Source organism: Mchenga conophoros, linkage group LG23 (genome assembly GCF_057382185.1).
Source record: "Mchenga conophoros isolate Kocher_MC1m ecotype Shallow Benthic linkage group LG23, M_conophoros_male_GT1.1, whole genome shotgun sequence".
NCBI lineage: Eukaryota > Metazoa > Chordata > Actinopteri > Cichliformes > Cichlidae > Mchenga > Mchenga conophoros.
Genome location: NC_140547.1, coordinates 34,547,168 through 34,565,058, shown reverse-complemented (window position 1 = coordinate 34,565,058; position 17,891 = coordinate 34,547,168). Strand labels below are relative to the sequence as shown.

Here is a 17,891-nt window from a genome sequence, read left to right as displayed (position 1 = left end):
CTGGGACTATTGTTATTATGATGTTGGGACAACGCCAACACGGAGATATCAGATCTTGTGGTGTGTGTGAAAAACTGCCCCAGAAGACCTAAGTGAATGTGACTGACTGGCCAGCACAAGGCCCTGATTTGTTTAATAATTCTGTCCTCATCTGTAAATGATTGTTAAATGCAGTGAAATGTCTAAAAATGTCAGTTCCTCTAATGGCCACTTGAGGTTGCTCCAAAAGTGAGTTATACCCACAGACCACCATGTTAAAATGCCCAGCTTTAGAGTACTGAAACGCAAACTTACATTAATAAGTCTAGTTACATGGTGATTAGCTTAGGTTAGCATGGCATCTAACCAGAAAGAAACAGCTAGCATGGCTAAACGCCTATAAACTCAAAAGCTACAGGTGAAAGGAACTTCCACTAGTAGCGGTTTAGAGACAATTAGACACTTTGATTGTGTAACAAATTTGTTTCTGTGTATAGATCGAAACCCAAGAAATGAGAGAGAGCAAGATGTGTCCTTCTACTTTCAGGTTATTAAGCTACGCTAATCACTTCCCGGCTTTAGTCTTACACATAATAAAGTGCAATGATCTCAGGCCCTTTACTTCCATTTTTTCCTGCACTTGTTAACATCATGCTACAAAATCAAACAGCCAGTAGTGTAAGTAATAAATGGTTTATGAAGTAAAATCACTGTGATTTTATAGGTGGCAAACAGAAATGCTGAGAATTGTGTCCTAACGCTTTCTGATCCAGACCTGATGTGCACTTCATCTTCTTGGGACCTCCTTCTCTCTCGGCTTCGCCGCTGTGTTTGGCTCTCCTCCAGTGGAGTTCCAAAGCTGTTCAACCTCTCTCTCAAGATACTCACACATAAACCACGCTAATCCCCTACCTGTGAGTAAGTTGAGCAAAAGAGGGATTGAGATTGACTTACATCACACGGACAGATCCTGCTGAGCCTTTAAATTCCAGAAAACACTTACAGAACATAGAGTGTCAGGCTTTCTAACATAGTTTAGTGAATTTGAGTCAAAAAACTTTCATTATCTTAGAAAACACACTTTTTTTAATTTACTTATTTTATTTCAATCACATTAAATTAAAACAGAAGTATGTTCATTTAAGAGTGAGATAAAAGTGCTCAAATTTGTGTTTTGTATGTAAGATTTTAACTTAACGGCCTCCGTTACCACATCCACTGAGCCACGGCTTCCCTAACAATTGGCTGCTGCTTCAAATGTGACTCCGCCTCCACCAGTGACCAACCGGTAAGTAAAATGACCAAAGCCAGAGGGACCACCTTAAAAAGAGGGAGACAACATGATACAGCCGTTTAGTTCCTCTCTCTTCAGTTATTCAGCTCTTTATGTGATTTCCATACCAGAAACCAGATTTTTCTTCAACCATGTGGGTCATTCTACATAAAGTAATTTATTCAATTTAATTCACTTTTATTTATATACTGAAAAATCACAACAAAACAACAACAGTGAGACAAACCCCTACTAGCAAGCGCTCAGCGACAGTGGGAAGGAAAAACTCCCTTTTAACAGGAAGAAGCTTCCAGCAGAACCAGACACAGGAAAGGGCGGCAATCAGCTGTGACTGGTTGGGGGTGAGGGGAAGAAGACCAAAGTTAACTTCTAAACATGATTCTTTCTATGTCACAAGCATCTTTGGATCAATGGACAATCTGACGACGAGCAAAATCAAGCAAAGAGATGAGGAGTGCCACAGCAGTTGGCACTTCCCCTCTGAAATGGAGTAAAATGAGTAAAAGTGAATGTGATGTAATCCCAAGAGAAAACTATCACAGCCTGAGACCCTCTTGATTATAAGAACTTTGATAAAAACCTCCAACCTCTTACACAGAACCAATGAACAGCAATATAGTAGTTTTCACAGCTATAGGCTAATGTGTCAAAATAATATTATTTTAAAAAGCGGTTGTTTTTAAATTCTAAAATGTGTTTCAACATATGTTTGTAAAGCTTTTTAAAGCACTTACGTATAACTGAAAGAGGTAATGACAAGAAGAAACCGTTTTTAAAATCGGGTTTCTGGTATGGATCTGTCAGCAACATGCACATCACCTCTTTACCTTGGTGCTGTTTCTGGCAAAGCACGTGTGTGTGGTGATGTCAGAGGATGTCATCTCCAGTGTCAGCATGTCTACTCGGTAGATTGCCTTTAAAAGAGCTTCCTCACATTTTTCCTCTGGACATGTAGAAAGCTTCTGAAAATAGAATGATTAAGCCTTAATTTACCTCTAAGTTCTAGTAAGTTATAGTCTTCTTTGCTGAATGTGCTGCACGTAAACAGAAAGAAAAGTAAGAAGATGGACTTATTTAAAAAAACAAAAACACTTTGCCCTGTGGGTTCCCATCATGTTGTTTATTGGTTACTAAAAAAAAGGGCATAGTGTGAAAATTGTAGTCAGTAATCATGAAAAGGACGGAGCACAAACAGTACACCCTGTAATGCAGTGTTTAAGCTTTGTTAGCGTTTTACATCACAGTACCTGGAGTAAACGCGTGGCCCTGCGGTACAGTTTAGTGTTGGTGACCTGCAGGTCAATCATGTGGTTCTGGTATATCTTCCCCTTTAAGACATGAGCTCCAGTGCTCACAGCGTTCAGCACCAGCTTGGTGGACAGCTCCCGCTGCTCACACAGAAAAGTTATTGATTTTCCTTCCCCTGCATTTATAAAAACCACACTGAGAGGAAACATTAAAGAAAATAACCTGCCATCCAAAATAAGATCTACAGAAGCAAGAAAAATTGAGAATCAATAAAGACTACTTTTTTTGACACTCCATCCTTACACTGTATTTATCTCTTTATATGGGTGCAAACGTCTCTAAGGAAAGAAGGTGGCAGAAATATAATGGCAGAGGCAGAGCATTTAATATTATATTATTTCTCATGCTTCAGTGAGTTGTTGGGCTAATGTGTGTCAAAGTGTGTGTGTATACTGTACCATATGCTGCAAGGTCCCTGAAACAAGTGCTTCTTGAGGCCAAGTTATCTTTAGTGTAGATAAACACAGTTTTTTGATGTCGTCCTGCAAAGAAAAGATACCCACATTAATACCCAAGTACAGTTGTTATAAAAGGTTGTGAACCTTGATTTTTGTATCAGTTAATGCTAATATGTTATCTGATTTTCATATAAGACACAATTGTAGCCAGACACCATCTGACTACACTATACCCAGACACATTCATGATCACTCATGGTTCAGGCTGGAAGAACTTAGTCAGACGTTTGTATACAATACAAACCCACTAATGTCCCACAGTAAGCTGAACCACGACCAGGCCCTTTTGGTAACCATCAGCTTCTGGCTTAATATTTGATCAGTCTTCCTGGCAGAATTCATAGAGTTCATTTAAATTGGTAGATTTACTACCACAGACCTGACTTTAAACTAATCTTTTTTACACTGGGAAAGAGAAACTACCAGTTGTAGTCCATCCAAAACATTCCCTCAAGGAACTCCTGAGACATTCAAGGTTAAAGTACAGGTTTGAGATCAAAGATGTACTGAAATTTCATCCAGGTGTTCCTCAGATGTTCCCAAATTGGAAATGGAAAGAAAAGAGAACCTGAACACATAATGCCTCTAGCAACAGCTGTCACTGGCACATCCCAAGTTTGCAACAGAGCACTTCGGGATGTTGTTCCGTTGACAGATGAGAAAGAATTTGTTGTGATACCTCAGGGCATGGAAAACCTGTAATTACTGAGGGAACAACTGATTTAACAGTCTATAAACATATTTTAAAGAGGGCTTTGAGTGCAGCAGTACATAACCTGAAACAAAATGGCTAATGAAATGAAATTCATATTTTTAAATGCCAAAATACTGATGAACTGAAATAGTTTTGTAGCTGATGGAGGTTGTTATGCTAAGACCCCCAAGGTCTTACAACATCTTGGCTCATGCTAATGTCAAAGCAATGCAGTTAAACCTTGAACAGGTGTTCATACATGCAGTGCGCACAGCAGTGTGCATGTTTGTAAAATCCATCAGTCAGCACTGTGCGTGAAACACGATTCAAGATTAACGTGTGAACACAGACCTCGCTGTAGGCTGAGTGATTGTCAAGTCACTGCCAAAATGAAAAATACAGCTTATTTTTTAAAATGACACTTAGTTTGGGCTGGACATGTGAATAACAGTGCAGTTTGTGTGTTATTAGTTTAGCTAGATCCTCTCTGTCTCTAATTGTGACTCCATAAAGATCAGACAATAATATTGCAGCTCCAAAACTTCAGACATCTACTTGTTGTAAAGAAGCTGCTGTGTCTCCATCAGCCTGGTGATAAACAGCATGGAGGTTGGGCGTCTTTTCTCTCACTCTGCGGGCCATGTTACCCACTTCAGTGGCGTCATCTGTGGAGAGAGGCTGTCAAAACACTTGCTGCTCTGGAAAAAATCCAAGTTACAAACAAAGCGCCGTCTCACCGGAGTGCGTGTAGATTAGCAGCACAGTGTCCTTATCAGTAAGACACGGCAGGATCAGATGTAGGAAGTCCTCATGTGCTATGGAGAACTTGGGGCCCTACAGGAAAGACATAGTTTCAGAGAAAACTATGGTATAGCCAGGACCACTGAAGAAGAAGAAGACTGGTATTAGCATCTCTCTGCCCTGTCACATGTTTATAATGAAAGCAAAGGGCAGCGTGGCCTCAGCACAGAACAGAACGGCAACGATGACAGAAGATGTGGAGCTGAGCTGGAGGTGGGTTGGAAGGTGGCGTGCAGCAATAACAGCTGTGGAAAGCTGTTCACCGAGGCGTGCCATGGTTCAACTGTTTTGGGGGGGGGTTGTATTCTTAGTCAATATTTGAGTTTCAGTTTTACTGTTTTTACACTTCAGAGAACTTTGGGGTGTTTTGCTTGTAGAGGCTTTGAATCTTTTTTATTTTAGTATGTATTCTAGTTTTTGGTTCTCTGTGTGTTATCCATGTCTGTCACTGTCATGTCTTAGTATTTATTTGTTCAAGGTTAATCTTTATCTATTTAAGTCAGTTCGACTTCCTCCCTTTTCCCTCATTTCCGACTTTCACTCTTCCCTGATAGTTTCCACCCTGTGTCCTGTTGCCCTAATTAGTGTAATAGGACACGCCTCTCTTTGACGGGGTGTCTACTAATAGTATGTTTCCCCTTTTTTTCCATTGTGATATTCTTGTGATTCTTCTGGAAGTTTCTTCCTCTTAAAAGGGACTTTTTCCTTCCCACTGTCGCCAAGTGCTTGTGCAAAGAGGGACATCAGATTGTTGGGTTTTTCTCTGTATTAGTGTAGCGTCTTTACCTTACAATATAAACCGCCTTGAGGTGACTGTTTTTGTGATTTGGCCCTTTAAACTGAAATAAAATAAATTGAATTCAACGTTTGTTCTCTTGGACTGCCTCCTTGCCTCCTGTATCTTGGATTTTGGGTCCTTTAATAAGACTTAATGATTCACACAGTTTGCAAAACTGTAGCAGTATGGCTATATCACATTTTCCAGTTGAATGTGTAGAAGGATGTCAGATGATGCAGGCTAAGTTTGGCTCTGTTCCTTGCATTCAGATTATTTTGCTAATACACATTTATGACTTGGTGGTGATCTGGTCATAAATGTTAGTAGAAAAACATCTGGAGCCATAAGTTCGGTCTTGTAAGATCCTGGGGATCCACTGAGGCTGGGATGCTAAGAAATCAAGTGTAAGTCAGAACTAGTCAGAGACAATAACCCCTTGTACTGCCTGCTAGCTAAATTTGTGGCAACAGGCACCTCAGCATGCACTTGCTAGCTGTAATGCTTTATAAATATGTTATTTTTCTCTGTTTTCTACATTAATCTTGCTCATTTTTTTTTTACATTATTCCGAGGGGGACACAAAGAAGTGGTTGTATTTTAGTCAGCTAATCTGTGTAGAATGAATTCTTTATGTTTCCTAACTGGGGACCTAGATGTGGTTCTCTGTTCAACATTCATATTAGCCCATTCATATAATCCCTACCCTGAAACAGGTGAATGCTGGAGCAAACATGTAATTTTATGTCTAAATGACTGATAGAGTGCCCTGTAAGTCCTACCGACACTGATATGAAAATCTAATTAACACCAACAAGCGGTATAATTAAAAAAAAAAGATTAAGGAACATTGAGCAGATACAGCAGTGTGTATTTTACTCTAATCCTGCTCTAGTCTCTGCTCTGCAGAGACAGATGTGTCATTGCAAGGTACACAACAAGACCTGGATGTTAATGTTAATTGGATTTTACAGGATTTCAGACATGTTATTACTTTGTGTGGCCTTGTTTCAAACCCACAGACATGTTAGAATAGAAATCTCCATGCTTGCAGTCAGCTGGTAGTGGCAGGATTTCTGTAGAAGAAGAATCTGTGCACTTCACTGTGAATTGATTGAGCATTGTGTGAAATGAAAGATTTGATGCAGTAATTACTTAATCGTTTATCTTTTGTCTAAATAGATGTTATTACATTGTTTTCTTTCACACACCAGTGAAGTTAAGGGACCGTCATTGTTATTCAGCTCTCTGTATCCTCCTCTGATGAAGCCTCGAACGTCTTCATAGTCTGTGCCACACACACACACACACACACACACACACACACACACACACAGTTTCCATCACTAGTTGTGATGCGAAACAAAAAGAAAAGACATTTTCTTTATGGCAGTGTAGTTTGGCTCCTAATGAGGACATCGCACTGCGCTTACCTGCACCAAATGTGGGGCTACACTCACTGGCATCAATGAGGCCCAGCAAAGCCAGCGAACCCCAGCCCAGGTAATACACGTGCCTGCTGCACCGCAAACTGAAACACAGCCAGACGCACATCAGACTGAAACTGCCGACCCGACATGAAAAATGTCACGGGGGGAAGTTCAGAAGCTTTCTCTACTCACAGCAAACAGATTGCCAAAGGAAGCTGTGAGTATGGCAACATGTTAAGTATCTGTAGTCATTTTTGCTTCTATGCTTTTTGTGCTGATTCATTAACTAATTCAGTTGTAACCTGCACTAACTGCTAGAACCAGTGTGCTGCTATAAATCAACATACTTCGTTTTCTTTTTCAGTGAGTTTCGAGGCGTCAGTTAAAGATGTCGGATGAGATGTTCTACCTTTCTCCCGCTGCCTCCACCAGAGTAGTGATGCCATCAGGCTGAGAGTACGTGACAGCCAGAGTTCTCTCATATTCCATCATGTGCTGCAGAACACCACTATTGAACAGACACAAAAACAAAGCACAGAGTGCAGATTTTTGTGTCTATCATCATGCCAAACAGATTCTCTTTTCTGTAATGACCTCTAGAGGTCAGCAAAACCCAATAAAATACGCTGTGGTGTCCTCCAATACACATAACAGCTTTTCTATAGGCTCAAAATGTGGTCATCGTGGCTCAAGAGTTGGGAGTTCGCCTTGTAATCGGAAGGTTGCCGGTTCGAGCCCGGGCTCGGACAGTCTCGGTCATTGTGTCCTTGGGCAAGACACTTCACCCGTTGCCTACTGGTGGTGGTCAGAGGGCCCGGTGGCGCCAGTGTCCGGCAGCCTCGCCTCTGTCAGTGCGCCCCAGGGTGGCTGTGGCTACAATGTAGCTTGCCATCACCAGTGTGTGAATGAATGGGTGGATGACTGGATATGTAAAGCACTTTGGGGTCCTTAGGGACTAGTAAAAGTGCTATATAAAATACAGGCCATAAATATTTTGTACTTGTAAATCAGGATTTGTATGTGTGCGCGCATAAAAAAGATTTTTCCAAAAAAGCGCCCCTCCGACAGCCAAACCCATCTGTTCTCTGATTGGATTGTTACATTTGTGATTGACATGACATTGACCAATAAGATGAAAGGAAGAAAAATAGGGTCAAAATTTGTACTTGTAATTTGCAGGGTTTTTTTAGCTAAGTCCACACACAAATCTTTTTTACGTACACACAAGTTTTTTTACACATACAAATCTTTTTTACGTACACACGAGTTTTTTTACACATACAAATCTTTTTTATACACACACAAATTTTTTTTACACATACAAAACCGATTTACAAGTACAAAATATTTATGACCACATTTTGAGCCCATACTTTTCTGCTTAATCTCAACTTGCTGGTGATGTCAGCTTCAAGGACATTTCAGTAAATTTTCTGTGGATTATGAGAACATGAGCAGATACTAAATTGATACATGCAACTGACAAGCACACAATGTGAGTTATTGTGAGTAAAGTTGGGTTATTATGGAGACCCAGAAGTAACTGTACATTCTGTCTTTTTATTATTTTCTTAAATACACATGAAACTATTTTGGTTCAGCTGTTCTTGTATAGTCTTCCAATCAGTATCAATCAATCAAAAATGATAAAAACCTATAAAAACCCTGAAAACCATAAATTTCACACCCGAGTCTCGACTCTCACAGCCTGGTATCAGACGGCCCGGTACCAAACGACTCACGGACCAGTCTCTGCCTGGGGGTTGGGGACCGCTACTCTAAGCGACTGGTGTGAATAACGGGCAGAACAATTACATTCTCCTCCACTAGAGGGCAGTACAACTACCTGCTCTAATTGAATGGGTTGCCAACTGCCAGTAAAATAGAAGAAGATGAAGAAGAAATTACATAATAGTGAGACAATGCAGCGCATAATAGCAATAGATAAATATTTGAAAAGAAAAAGTAGCCAGTCTGACCTGGGTCCTGGAGAAAACTCCGACCCAGATGAAGGCCCTAGCATGAGTGCTGATCAGAAGAAAGCAAAAAAGGTATACTGGGGACAAACTGAGCCAATTCCGCTATGCCTGGTGTGAGGGGAAAAATTATCAATATGCTTTTTGTGACATTTTTGTTTGGTGGTGCGGTTCTGAAACGCTGCACTAGATGGACTAGGCCTAGTCCAAAATGTGTGCTCACTTAAAGCTTGTGTTATTTATGTGGTTATTTATGTGGTTATTTATGTGGTCTGTGTATTTGATCGAAATCTATTGTTTCACTTAGTAGAATTTCTTTGCAACACAGGAAACTTCCATAAACATAAACTGTCAAACAAATGACACAGACTGAGGAATTTCTAGCAGATGAGAAACACGGCAGTTCATCCCCCAGGCCTAAGGAAGGCTTTAATATGTAACTGGTAATATATGAACCAGTGGCACCATCATCTAAATCCTTACTTGTAGGCCACTTTGAAGTAGGTATACAGTGGTCCCTCGCTGTAACACGGTTCACTTTTCGCAGCCTCGCTGTCTCGCAGATTTTTTGGGGGCAATTTTGCATGCTGCTTTTTGGGGTTTTTTGACAGCACGTTGTGTTCTGCGTCCTGATTGGCTGTAGACCATTGTCAATCAATCTCCTCCGTGCCGTGCTTCCAGTGCAGTACAGAATGTGTTCAGCTTGTCAAATTTACATAAATCATTGGTCACTAGCAGTGTGACTCTGAAGTGCTGCACTGTATGTTTGTAAGTTTTCTGTCCCTTTAGCTAATCTTGTGGCACACTTGCAACAGCAACATGCCAAGAGTTAGCATGTTCATGACATTACATGGCATATGACACATGACATATGTCTTCCAGCTTACTTATGTGTGATAGGTGTGTTGGAGGAAGTGGCAGCATGAGCAGCAGAGAAGGCAACTTCCAGGAGAATCTTAGTTGCACTGCCTCCCTTCATCCTGGAGGACCCACTGATGGCTTCGGGCTGAACAGACACACACAGTCACCAGCCAATCATAAACACACCGCTCACTTACTTTTTTGAATATAAATGCACATCGACCGTAATGTGTAGGGCATCAAGTTCAAAAGGTACAAGTACCCCAACTGCTGGGTTAATGAGGAAGGCCTTCTGGCTTTTTGCAAGTTCTTGCATCCTTTGTACCACACTGTGAAACGTGAAGGTGCAGTCTTGTATGGGCTCATCTCTACATACATAAAGACAGTTTGTTTCAAAGACAAAATGGATATTTATTCACAACTTATTACATATCATACATTCATTGCAAATATTTAAAGTCCTGTACCTGGCCTGATGTGCAGGGTTGAAGCCAACCAGCACAGGTGTGTAGACTTCAGGGTGCTGCAAGCAGAAATCCAGCTGCCCTGCCACAAATGGAGCCTATGGGGGCAGAAATCGCACACACGAGAAGTTAAGAGTTGTGAACGCCAAAACTCAAAAGGTTGATCTCGAGTTACCTGCAGATTGAATTGTTTCTCAGGTATGAGCAAGGTAAACCTTATTTGCTATACACTATTCAAACTCTGACCTCAGAGCTGAGGCTGACTTACAGACAGTCCACAGGAAATGCCAATGAACAAGACTCGCTTCTTTCCCTCACACACCTGCAGAGAACAACATGCTGTGGTCAAAATGCTCTCACAAAACACAAGACACACACTCCAGGATGTCCCAGACCTTCTTCAGACTGAGCACGCCCAGTCTGGGGTCGTCTTCAGGAGCCTCTTGAGAGGAAAGCAGAGCTCTGAGGACATGATACCAGAACATGTATGTGTGCATATGTCAGGTTAATTACAGGATTTTAATCAAGCAAAAAAATTGCTGCTGGTTATATTCTGTTTACACAACCCCAACTCACCTGTCTCCTCCTGCAATGATGTATGAATACACTTCACTTTGGTTCAGCTGACTCAGTGCTTTGTTGAAGCCTGACTAACAACACAAACAGACAATAAACACACAATACAGGAAGCATTTTTTTTCCATGAGCAAGAGAGATCTGATCACATAATTTAATTAAGAGCCATTTTCCTCATATTACTGGCAGGGTCTGTTTCGTTCTGCTCTGGCTCACTGTGCACTTGATTTTCCATTATGAAAGTAACTGATACGCTTTCCAGAAGCCTGAACAGCGCAGAGAGTATTTCAGGACAACTTTTACCGAGATCAGGAAAGCCAGCCGACCAGAAGTGCCACAACCGCTCATCACAACACAGCTCTCCTGAGGATCCTGTTAAAGACACAGAAGGCACAATAGCCTATGCCCGACTGACCGACGCAAATACAGATCCAAATATTGAGGGAGGAGAAAAAAAAGGCACCTTTATTATGACCTCGACCCTTTTAGCAACCTCCATTAAGGTTTTCAACACTTGGTCACTCAAAAGCCTCTGAAATGAGATTTAAAGAAAGAAATTCTCAAAAGGAAATTTTGAGAATACATTTTCCCATCATGAAGGCTAGTACTGATATACCTGGTAGGTCGTTCCTGCCTCTTTCTGGAACATCTGGGAATCACAAACTTGTAACATCTTCACAATGCTATAGGCCGAAGCTCGGTCGATGTCACATGTCAGGGGGTTAGACTTCTCTGAAACAGGAAGTGAAGGCTCATAATCTGCGGACTAAGAAACAACAAATTAGACTGACGACTAACTGACTTCTATCTTTGAAAAGTGAATCCAACATGAAAACAATTGCATCATTTTGAAGGACCATCAAAGCCCGATCGCTGTGACTGACCTCAGGCTTATATAACAATGAGAAAAATGGCCCTCTGCCTTGACCTTCCTGATGAGTTTATGAGTTCAAATCAATCATTTCACCTCATGGTGTATAAAACATGTTCATTTTATACATGCCGGTCAGTCTCAGTGTCACGGTATCCTCATTGACTAAAGACCTGTGATTAATAAGTTGTTAGCAGTTTCACAATCACTTCTGCCTCATGCTGGTCACATCCAGTTTTCAAACAGCAAGATGGCGGCGGTAAAAGTTCTCAGCACTAAGCTTCAAAACAGGACTTTTATAACTGTTATAACTTTAAAAAAGGTGGCCAAGTAGTTAGGTCCATCTTTTATACGGTTTATTACGTACCTAGAATAAATAGATGGCATGAAGCAAACTACGTTTACCTGAGCTAGCATAAAATGAATGAAGCAAGTAAGATCCAGCAGTCAACTACTTTAGCTAGCATAAAGTAGCTAACATGAAGCAAGGATGAGCCAAATGGGGAAAACGTAAGGTTGGTTACCTTAGCTAGAATAAATACTGTACAGCACAGTGTCAGCACCACGGAAATACACGGATACATCCGTAGGCTCGAGACACAATGCATTTTTGGGACTTTCAGGTGTATGGACCAATGTTTTATTTTCTGAACAAACCAGAAATCTTTAATGAGCAGCTAGATTTGTCTCGCATTAACTGGCTGAGTTAATGCCAGTTAATGTGACATCGAAGCAGCTGTAATCCACAGCTGTGTGTGTTCATGGAGCTTGCATTTTCACCTGCTGGACATCACTACACCTGACAAGTTTAACTGTCTTCAGAACACTGCAGAGGCCTTATTGACAGTATTTGGCTCTAAATATCTGTGTGAGCAGATTTTCTCTCACATGAGTCCTCAGGTAGCCGTCTGAATGCTGGACACTCGGAGACCTGGGTCTCTGAGTGGGAGACCAGAGATCACATAACATGTGTGTCTCTGTATTAACAAACATGCCATATTGGCTTAGTTTATTTTTCTTATCATTGTTGTGAGGAGGCCATAAATAGCATTTGTATTTTCTGTTGTACAGTTCATTTGATGTTATGGATAAAAAGTCTTTTTTTGTTTCAAAATAGCTGATAACTATTTGCTGATAGCTGCCAACATCTGCAAACAAATATAATTCTATAAAGTGGTTCTATAGATAGTGTGTAACTGTTCATATAGAGCGTTATTAAATTTATTGCTAATGCAATCATATGGCACACTGACCTCTGAGGAAATTTTAAATGGCACTACCCCTGATATAGCACCTTTCAAGATAAAATCACAAAGTGCTTTACAAAGGCAGAAAACAGACATTAAGTCCACAGATCTCAAACTCAAAGGGAGCGAGTTCCAGAGTCTGGGAGCCGCTGATACAAACGCTCTGTCACCTTTTGTTTTTAACCTTGTATGCTGGACAACAAGCAACCCCTGGTCACAAGACCTCAGGGACCTGCTGGGGTGATAAGGAAGAAGAAGATCACTTATGTAAGTTGGAGCTACACCGTGCAGGGCCCTATAGGTCATGATTATGATCTTAAAATGGACCCTGAACTTGACAGGGAGCCAATGCAGCTGAATCAGCAGGAGAGTGGCATGGGAGTATTTGTGATGCTTTATCAGAAGCCTAGCAGCAGCACTTTGAACACCCTGCAGTCGTTCCAGGGAGGCATTGCTTAAGCAAGTAAACAAGGAATTACAATAGTCTAAGCGAGATGAAACAAAAACATGAATAATCATTTCCAATTCGGAACGTGACACAATGGGACTCAGCTTAGCGATATTTCTTAAATGGTAAAAACAAGAGCGAACCAAAGATTTAACGTGTGTGTCCAGCGTCAGAGCTGGATCAAATGTAACACCAAGGTTCCTAATGGAGGATTTAATATAAAAAGCAAAAGGGCCTATATTATTAACCATGTGGGGAACAAATTTCTCAGGAGCAAAGACAATGACTTCCGTTTTATCAGCATTTAGTTGAAGGTAATTACCAGCCATCCACTCTCTAACGGAATCTAAGCAGGACTGCAAGATTTGGAGCTTAGAAACATCAGGTGGCCTAAAAGAGATATATAGCTGAATATCATCTGCATAACAATTATATGAAATATCAGAGAAAGAGCTAAGAAGTTGCAGAAGAGAGAGTAAATACAACAAAAACAATAACGGTCCCAAGACAGAGCCCTGAGGCACCCCATAGGCAAGAGAGCTGACGGAGGATCTGAACTTAGAGGTAGCCACAGAGAAAGATCGATTTGACAAATAGGATTTAAACCATTCCAATGCGGTACCCGATACACCCACCCAGTGGTTTAATCTATCTAACAAAATAAGATGATAAACAGTGTCAAAAGCAGAGGTCAGATCCAGCAACATCAAAACAGTGCACTCTCCAGCATCACAATTCATCAAAATACCATTAGACACCCTAAGAAGTGCAGTTTCGGTAGAGTGAGCCTTACGAAAGCCAGATTGAAATTTATCAAGAATGTTATGTTCATCTAGAACAACTGTGAGTTGCTTGGCCACAACCCTGTTGTCTGATATTGAAATTTGTTTGATGATCTGAACTAAGTGTAACAAATATGGACAAAAAAGAAAAACTTTTTTACAGCACTGCATAAAGAAATGAGATGTGGATCACGATTATAGTTGCCAACTGTCCCGTTTTAGCCGGAACATCCCGTATAATGAGCAAAATATAATATATTGACCTTACGAATATTAAATCTGATTTGACTGCAATTGTATCAGACGAGTGTTTTATAGTGTTTGTGCCCAGTTAGCGACGGTCCCTGACGAACAACATGTATGAGGAGTAATGCGTGATTCGTAAAATTACGACTCCGTTTGGTCTCCGTAGCATAGAAACCTGGCTAATTGATGCCTGTATTTGCAGTATTTGATTTGAATATTTTTTTATTTTTTGCTTGTTTGTGATTTCTGTCATCATTTACTGCATTTTTCTTTATTGATTTAGATGAGGTATTGATTAACCGAATGCCAAAATTTTACTGTATTTTTACTGTAAGAATATGAACACACAGTGCATATTTACACTATGCCCAGCTGGCTGTGCACGCCAGAGTCTCCATTATTTGATAGTTTAAAAGTTAGCAACCCTAATCAAGACTTTTTCACAATAATGTATCAAACCAAATCCTGTCTGTAGCTATACAAAATATTTACCACTATATTTACTGTCAAAAGCGGTGTTAACCTTCTCATCTAACTCTTTGCAGGAAAAGAAATCACTTCCCTAAATAGTCCGCCGATTTCTATAAACTTACTTCCCATTGACGTAAAGTGGAAACACCATAAGTCCAGTCTAATCCTGCCATTGTCCACTTTATCTGGCAAAAATGGTCACTGGTAACGATTTGCAGAGAAAACAGAAACTGCGAGCGAAAGGGGGAAGTGGGCGGGACCCGATTTAACTTTGCTCAACTTCCAGGCAACTGAAAAGTGACAACGAATGAGAATGAAGAATGCCGTTGATTGATGATTGACACATGACCTGGTAGTAAATATAATAGAGCAGGGGTCACTAACAGGCGGACCGGGGTCCGAGTCCGGACCCAGTCGCCATCCTATATGGACCCGGACCTATAGTTAACAAATTATTAAATTATATTTAATTTTGACGGGGCGATTCAATTTTAAGCGGTAACCTTACATTGTATTAGACCAGGGAACATACAAACCAATTGTGTGCGAGTTAAGCCACCCACGTGACACTACTTAGCCAATCACATCTGCGCATTCAAGGCGATCGCAACTCTGAGTGCAGACACAGACAGACAGAGGAAAGACATGGTGAGAGGTGAATGACAAGCGAGACGATTAACGATACAGTGAGACAAGACGTGAGCGGGAGTCACAAGAGGTAAAACAACTATGGCGCTTTCAAAAAAGAGAAAAGTAGACACCGAAAATAGAACTTTCAAGACTGAATGGACTGACGCATATATGTTCATTCTTCCGGCCGCAAGCAGCAAACCAGTGTGTCTCATATGTTCAGAAACCGTGGCACTGATTAAAAGTGGCAATGTCAAACGCCACTATGAGACAAAGCACAAAGCTTTTGAACAATCATACCCACCCAAGTCTGAACTCAGGTCCCAGAAAATTAGCAGTCTCAGAGCCCAATATGATCAGTCCACAAGGATCTTAACCAGTTCTTTCACCGCCCAACAACGTGCTCATGAATGTTCCCTCAGAGTTGCTTGGATTTTAGGTCAACACAAAAAGCCCTTTGCAGGTGTTGTCAAAGAGTGCATGAGTGCAGTAGCAGAAACATTACTTGAGGGTAAACAAAAAGAAGAGCTTCATGACAAAATAAAGCAAATACCTATGTCAGCATCAACAGCCACAAAGAGAAGTGAAATATTAGCTCAGGATGTGCTGTCCCAGCTGGAAGAAGCTATACATAAGACACCATGTGTAGGCTTGGCTGTAGATGAGTCCACTGATGTGTCTGACAATGCTCAGCTGTTAGTTTATGTAAGGTTCTTCAACAATGATAAGAAAGAGTTCTGTGAAGACCTGCTAGGTGTAACTTCCCTTCACAGCACTACAAGAGGAGAGGATATTTACCTGGCCATTAAGGAAATGTTAACAAAGCGAGGAATAGAGCCAAACCAAGTGGTTTCAATAACCACAGATGGAGCCCCTGCTATGATGGGGAGAGAGAAAGGAGCTGTAGCAAGAATGAAAGAGGACAATCCCGAGCTAATCTCTTATCATTGCATTATTCATCAGTCTGTCTTATGCTCCACCCTGTCAGACGAGTATGCTGAGGTGATGAAAACAATGATGAAAATGATAAATTTTCTCAGGGCATCTTCTTCTTGTCAGCATCGCATGCTCAGGGAATTTCTCAGAGAAGTTGATGCACACGCTGATGATCTTCTGCTTCACAACAATGTGAGATGGCTTAGCAAAGGCAGGGCATTGGAGCGATTTTGGTCCATCAGAAGTGAAGTAGCAGCTTTCTTGGAAGAGCTGGAAAGTCAAAAAGCAACAAACTTTTCTCCCTTTTTAAATGATGGGAAAAACATGGATATTGTGGCCTTTTTGGTTGATATCACTTCACACCTGAATGAACTGAATTTGAAGCTGCAGGGCAAGGACAATTCAATTTGTGAACTGATGACAGCTGTCCGCTGCTTTCAGAGGAAACTTGAAGTGTTCAAAGAAGACCTGCAAGGAGACTATGCACACTTCCCAACAGCGAAGGAACAGGTTCAGGGACAGAGAGATGTGTCCTCTTTTGTTGACTTTGTTGATAAGCTGATTGAAAACTTCAGCAAACGTTTTGATAGCTTCAGCTTTGGACAGCAGCTCACCATGTTCATAAAGAACCCATTTGCCATCACTGATGTCAGAGGGTTCTCAAAGGAAGTCACACAGCACTTCAAGTGGGCAAATGCTGGGCCTCTTCAAATGCAACTAATTGATCTCCAAGCAGATGTGGCCCTGAAAGAGCAGTTTGGAAGAACTGAACCTGCCACTTTCTGGCCCCAATTGGTCTCTGAGACAGCTTTCCCAAATCTGAGGAAAGTAGCCCTGTACATCTTGACCATGTTTGGCTCCACATACAGCTGTGAGGCAGCTTTCTCCACAATGAACATAATAAAAACTAAATATCGTTCCAGGATCACCAATGAGCACTTACACATGTGTATGAGAATGGCCCTGACACCATTCCAGCCCAGATTTAAAATCCTAGTAGAGCGAACTAAAGCTCAGTTCTCTCACTGAACAACAGAAAGTTGGGACGTGGAATATAAGGGGGTGAAAGAAAGAGAAACTGTAAAATTGTTAAAATGTTTTGATGTTATCTGTTGAAAATGTATTGAGACTGTTTAGTCGAGATGTAAAATGTAAAGAAAAAGGGAAACTTTTTTTTTCTGAAATTAAGCACTTTGTTTTAAGATGCACAATTTAGCCATTTTATTTATTTTCTCTAATTCATTTTAAACAGCAGCCCTATTTCTAATGTAGGCCTACTGTGTGTTTCAGTGTTAACAATAAATTTTGTTGAAATGTTTTAACTTGTATTTTCATTGATTTGACAGTCTATTGTTCATACGTTCAGATATAAATTAAAAAAAAAAAAAAAAGGTTGCTTCTCTATCACAATCATAACGTAAGTTAGACATTATGATGTCCCGGACCTCTGCTTGAGAAGATTTTCTCCAACTGGACCTCCTCAAATTTTAGTTTAATACCCCTGTAATAGAGGGTCACCCAGGCAACAGCAGCTTGGAAAGTCCGCCGTCAGCTTCAAAACGATACGTGAGGAACGAATCGCTTCGTGCGTGGAGGCAGCTACAGTCCTAACAAACGCTCCAGCCTGTCTGTTTGTTTACAGCA

The 17,891-nt window shown here is 40.9% G+C and overlaps 2 protein-coding genes across 2 annotated transcripts; one reads left to right on the top strand and one right to left on the bottom strand.

Moving 5' to 3' along the window:
• Window positions 1–1,064: 1,064 nt before the first annotated feature.
• On the bottom strand, window positions 1,065–14,956 carry gckr (glucokinase (hexokinase 4) regulator). Its single transcript, XM_085265375.1, has 19 exons — window positions 14,804–14,956; window positions 11,233–11,382; window positions 11,080–11,148; window positions 10,920–10,988; window positions 10,617–10,690; window positions 10,436–10,502; window positions 10,309–10,362; window positions 10,044–10,138; window positions 9,839–9,944; window positions 9,603–9,721; window positions 7,149–7,247; window positions 6,743–6,840; window positions 6,521–6,597; window positions 4,471–4,567; window positions 4,289–4,398; window positions 2,980–3,063; window positions 2,521–2,661; window positions 2,101–2,235; window positions 1,065–1,299 (listed from the first exon to the last, which is right to left on the bottom strand). The coding sequence occupies exons 1-19, from the start codon at window positions 14,852–14,854 to the stop codon at window positions 1,186–1,188; spliced, it is 1,809 nt and encodes a 602-aa protein (XP_085121501.1). The 5' UTR covers window positions 14,855–14,956; the 3' UTR covers window positions 1,065–1,185.
• A 1,615-nt stretch (window positions 14,957–16,571) lies between these two features.
• Window positions 16,572–17,276, top strand: LOC146547720 (general transcription factor II-I repeat domain-containing protein 2A-like). The gene has a single exon (XM_085264999.1). The coding sequence runs from the start codon at window positions 16,572–16,574 to the stop codon at window positions 17,274–17,276; it is 705 nt and encodes a 234-aa protein (XP_085121125.1).
• Window positions 17,277–17,891: the final 615 nt, after the last annotated feature.

Bases quoted from the DNA above. Each gene is read 5' to 3' on its own strand.
- gckr (XM_085265375.1), bottom strand. From the start codon at position 14,854: ATGGCAGGATTAGACTGGACTTATGGTGTTTCCACTTTACGTCAATGG. The intron at 10,691-10,919 runs GTAAAAGTTGTC...TTGTGTTGTTAG, and splicing joins GGCTGGCTTTCCTGATCTCG to TCAGGCTTCAACAAAGCACT. The intron at 1,300-2,100 runs GTAAAGAGGTGA...CCTCTTTTTAAG, and splicing joins TTGCCAGAAACAGCACCAAG to GTGGTCCCTCTGGCTTTGGT.
- LOC146547720 (XM_085264999.1), top strand. From the start codon at position 16,572: ATGGATATTGTGGCCTTTTTGGTTGATATCACTTCACACCTGAATGAA.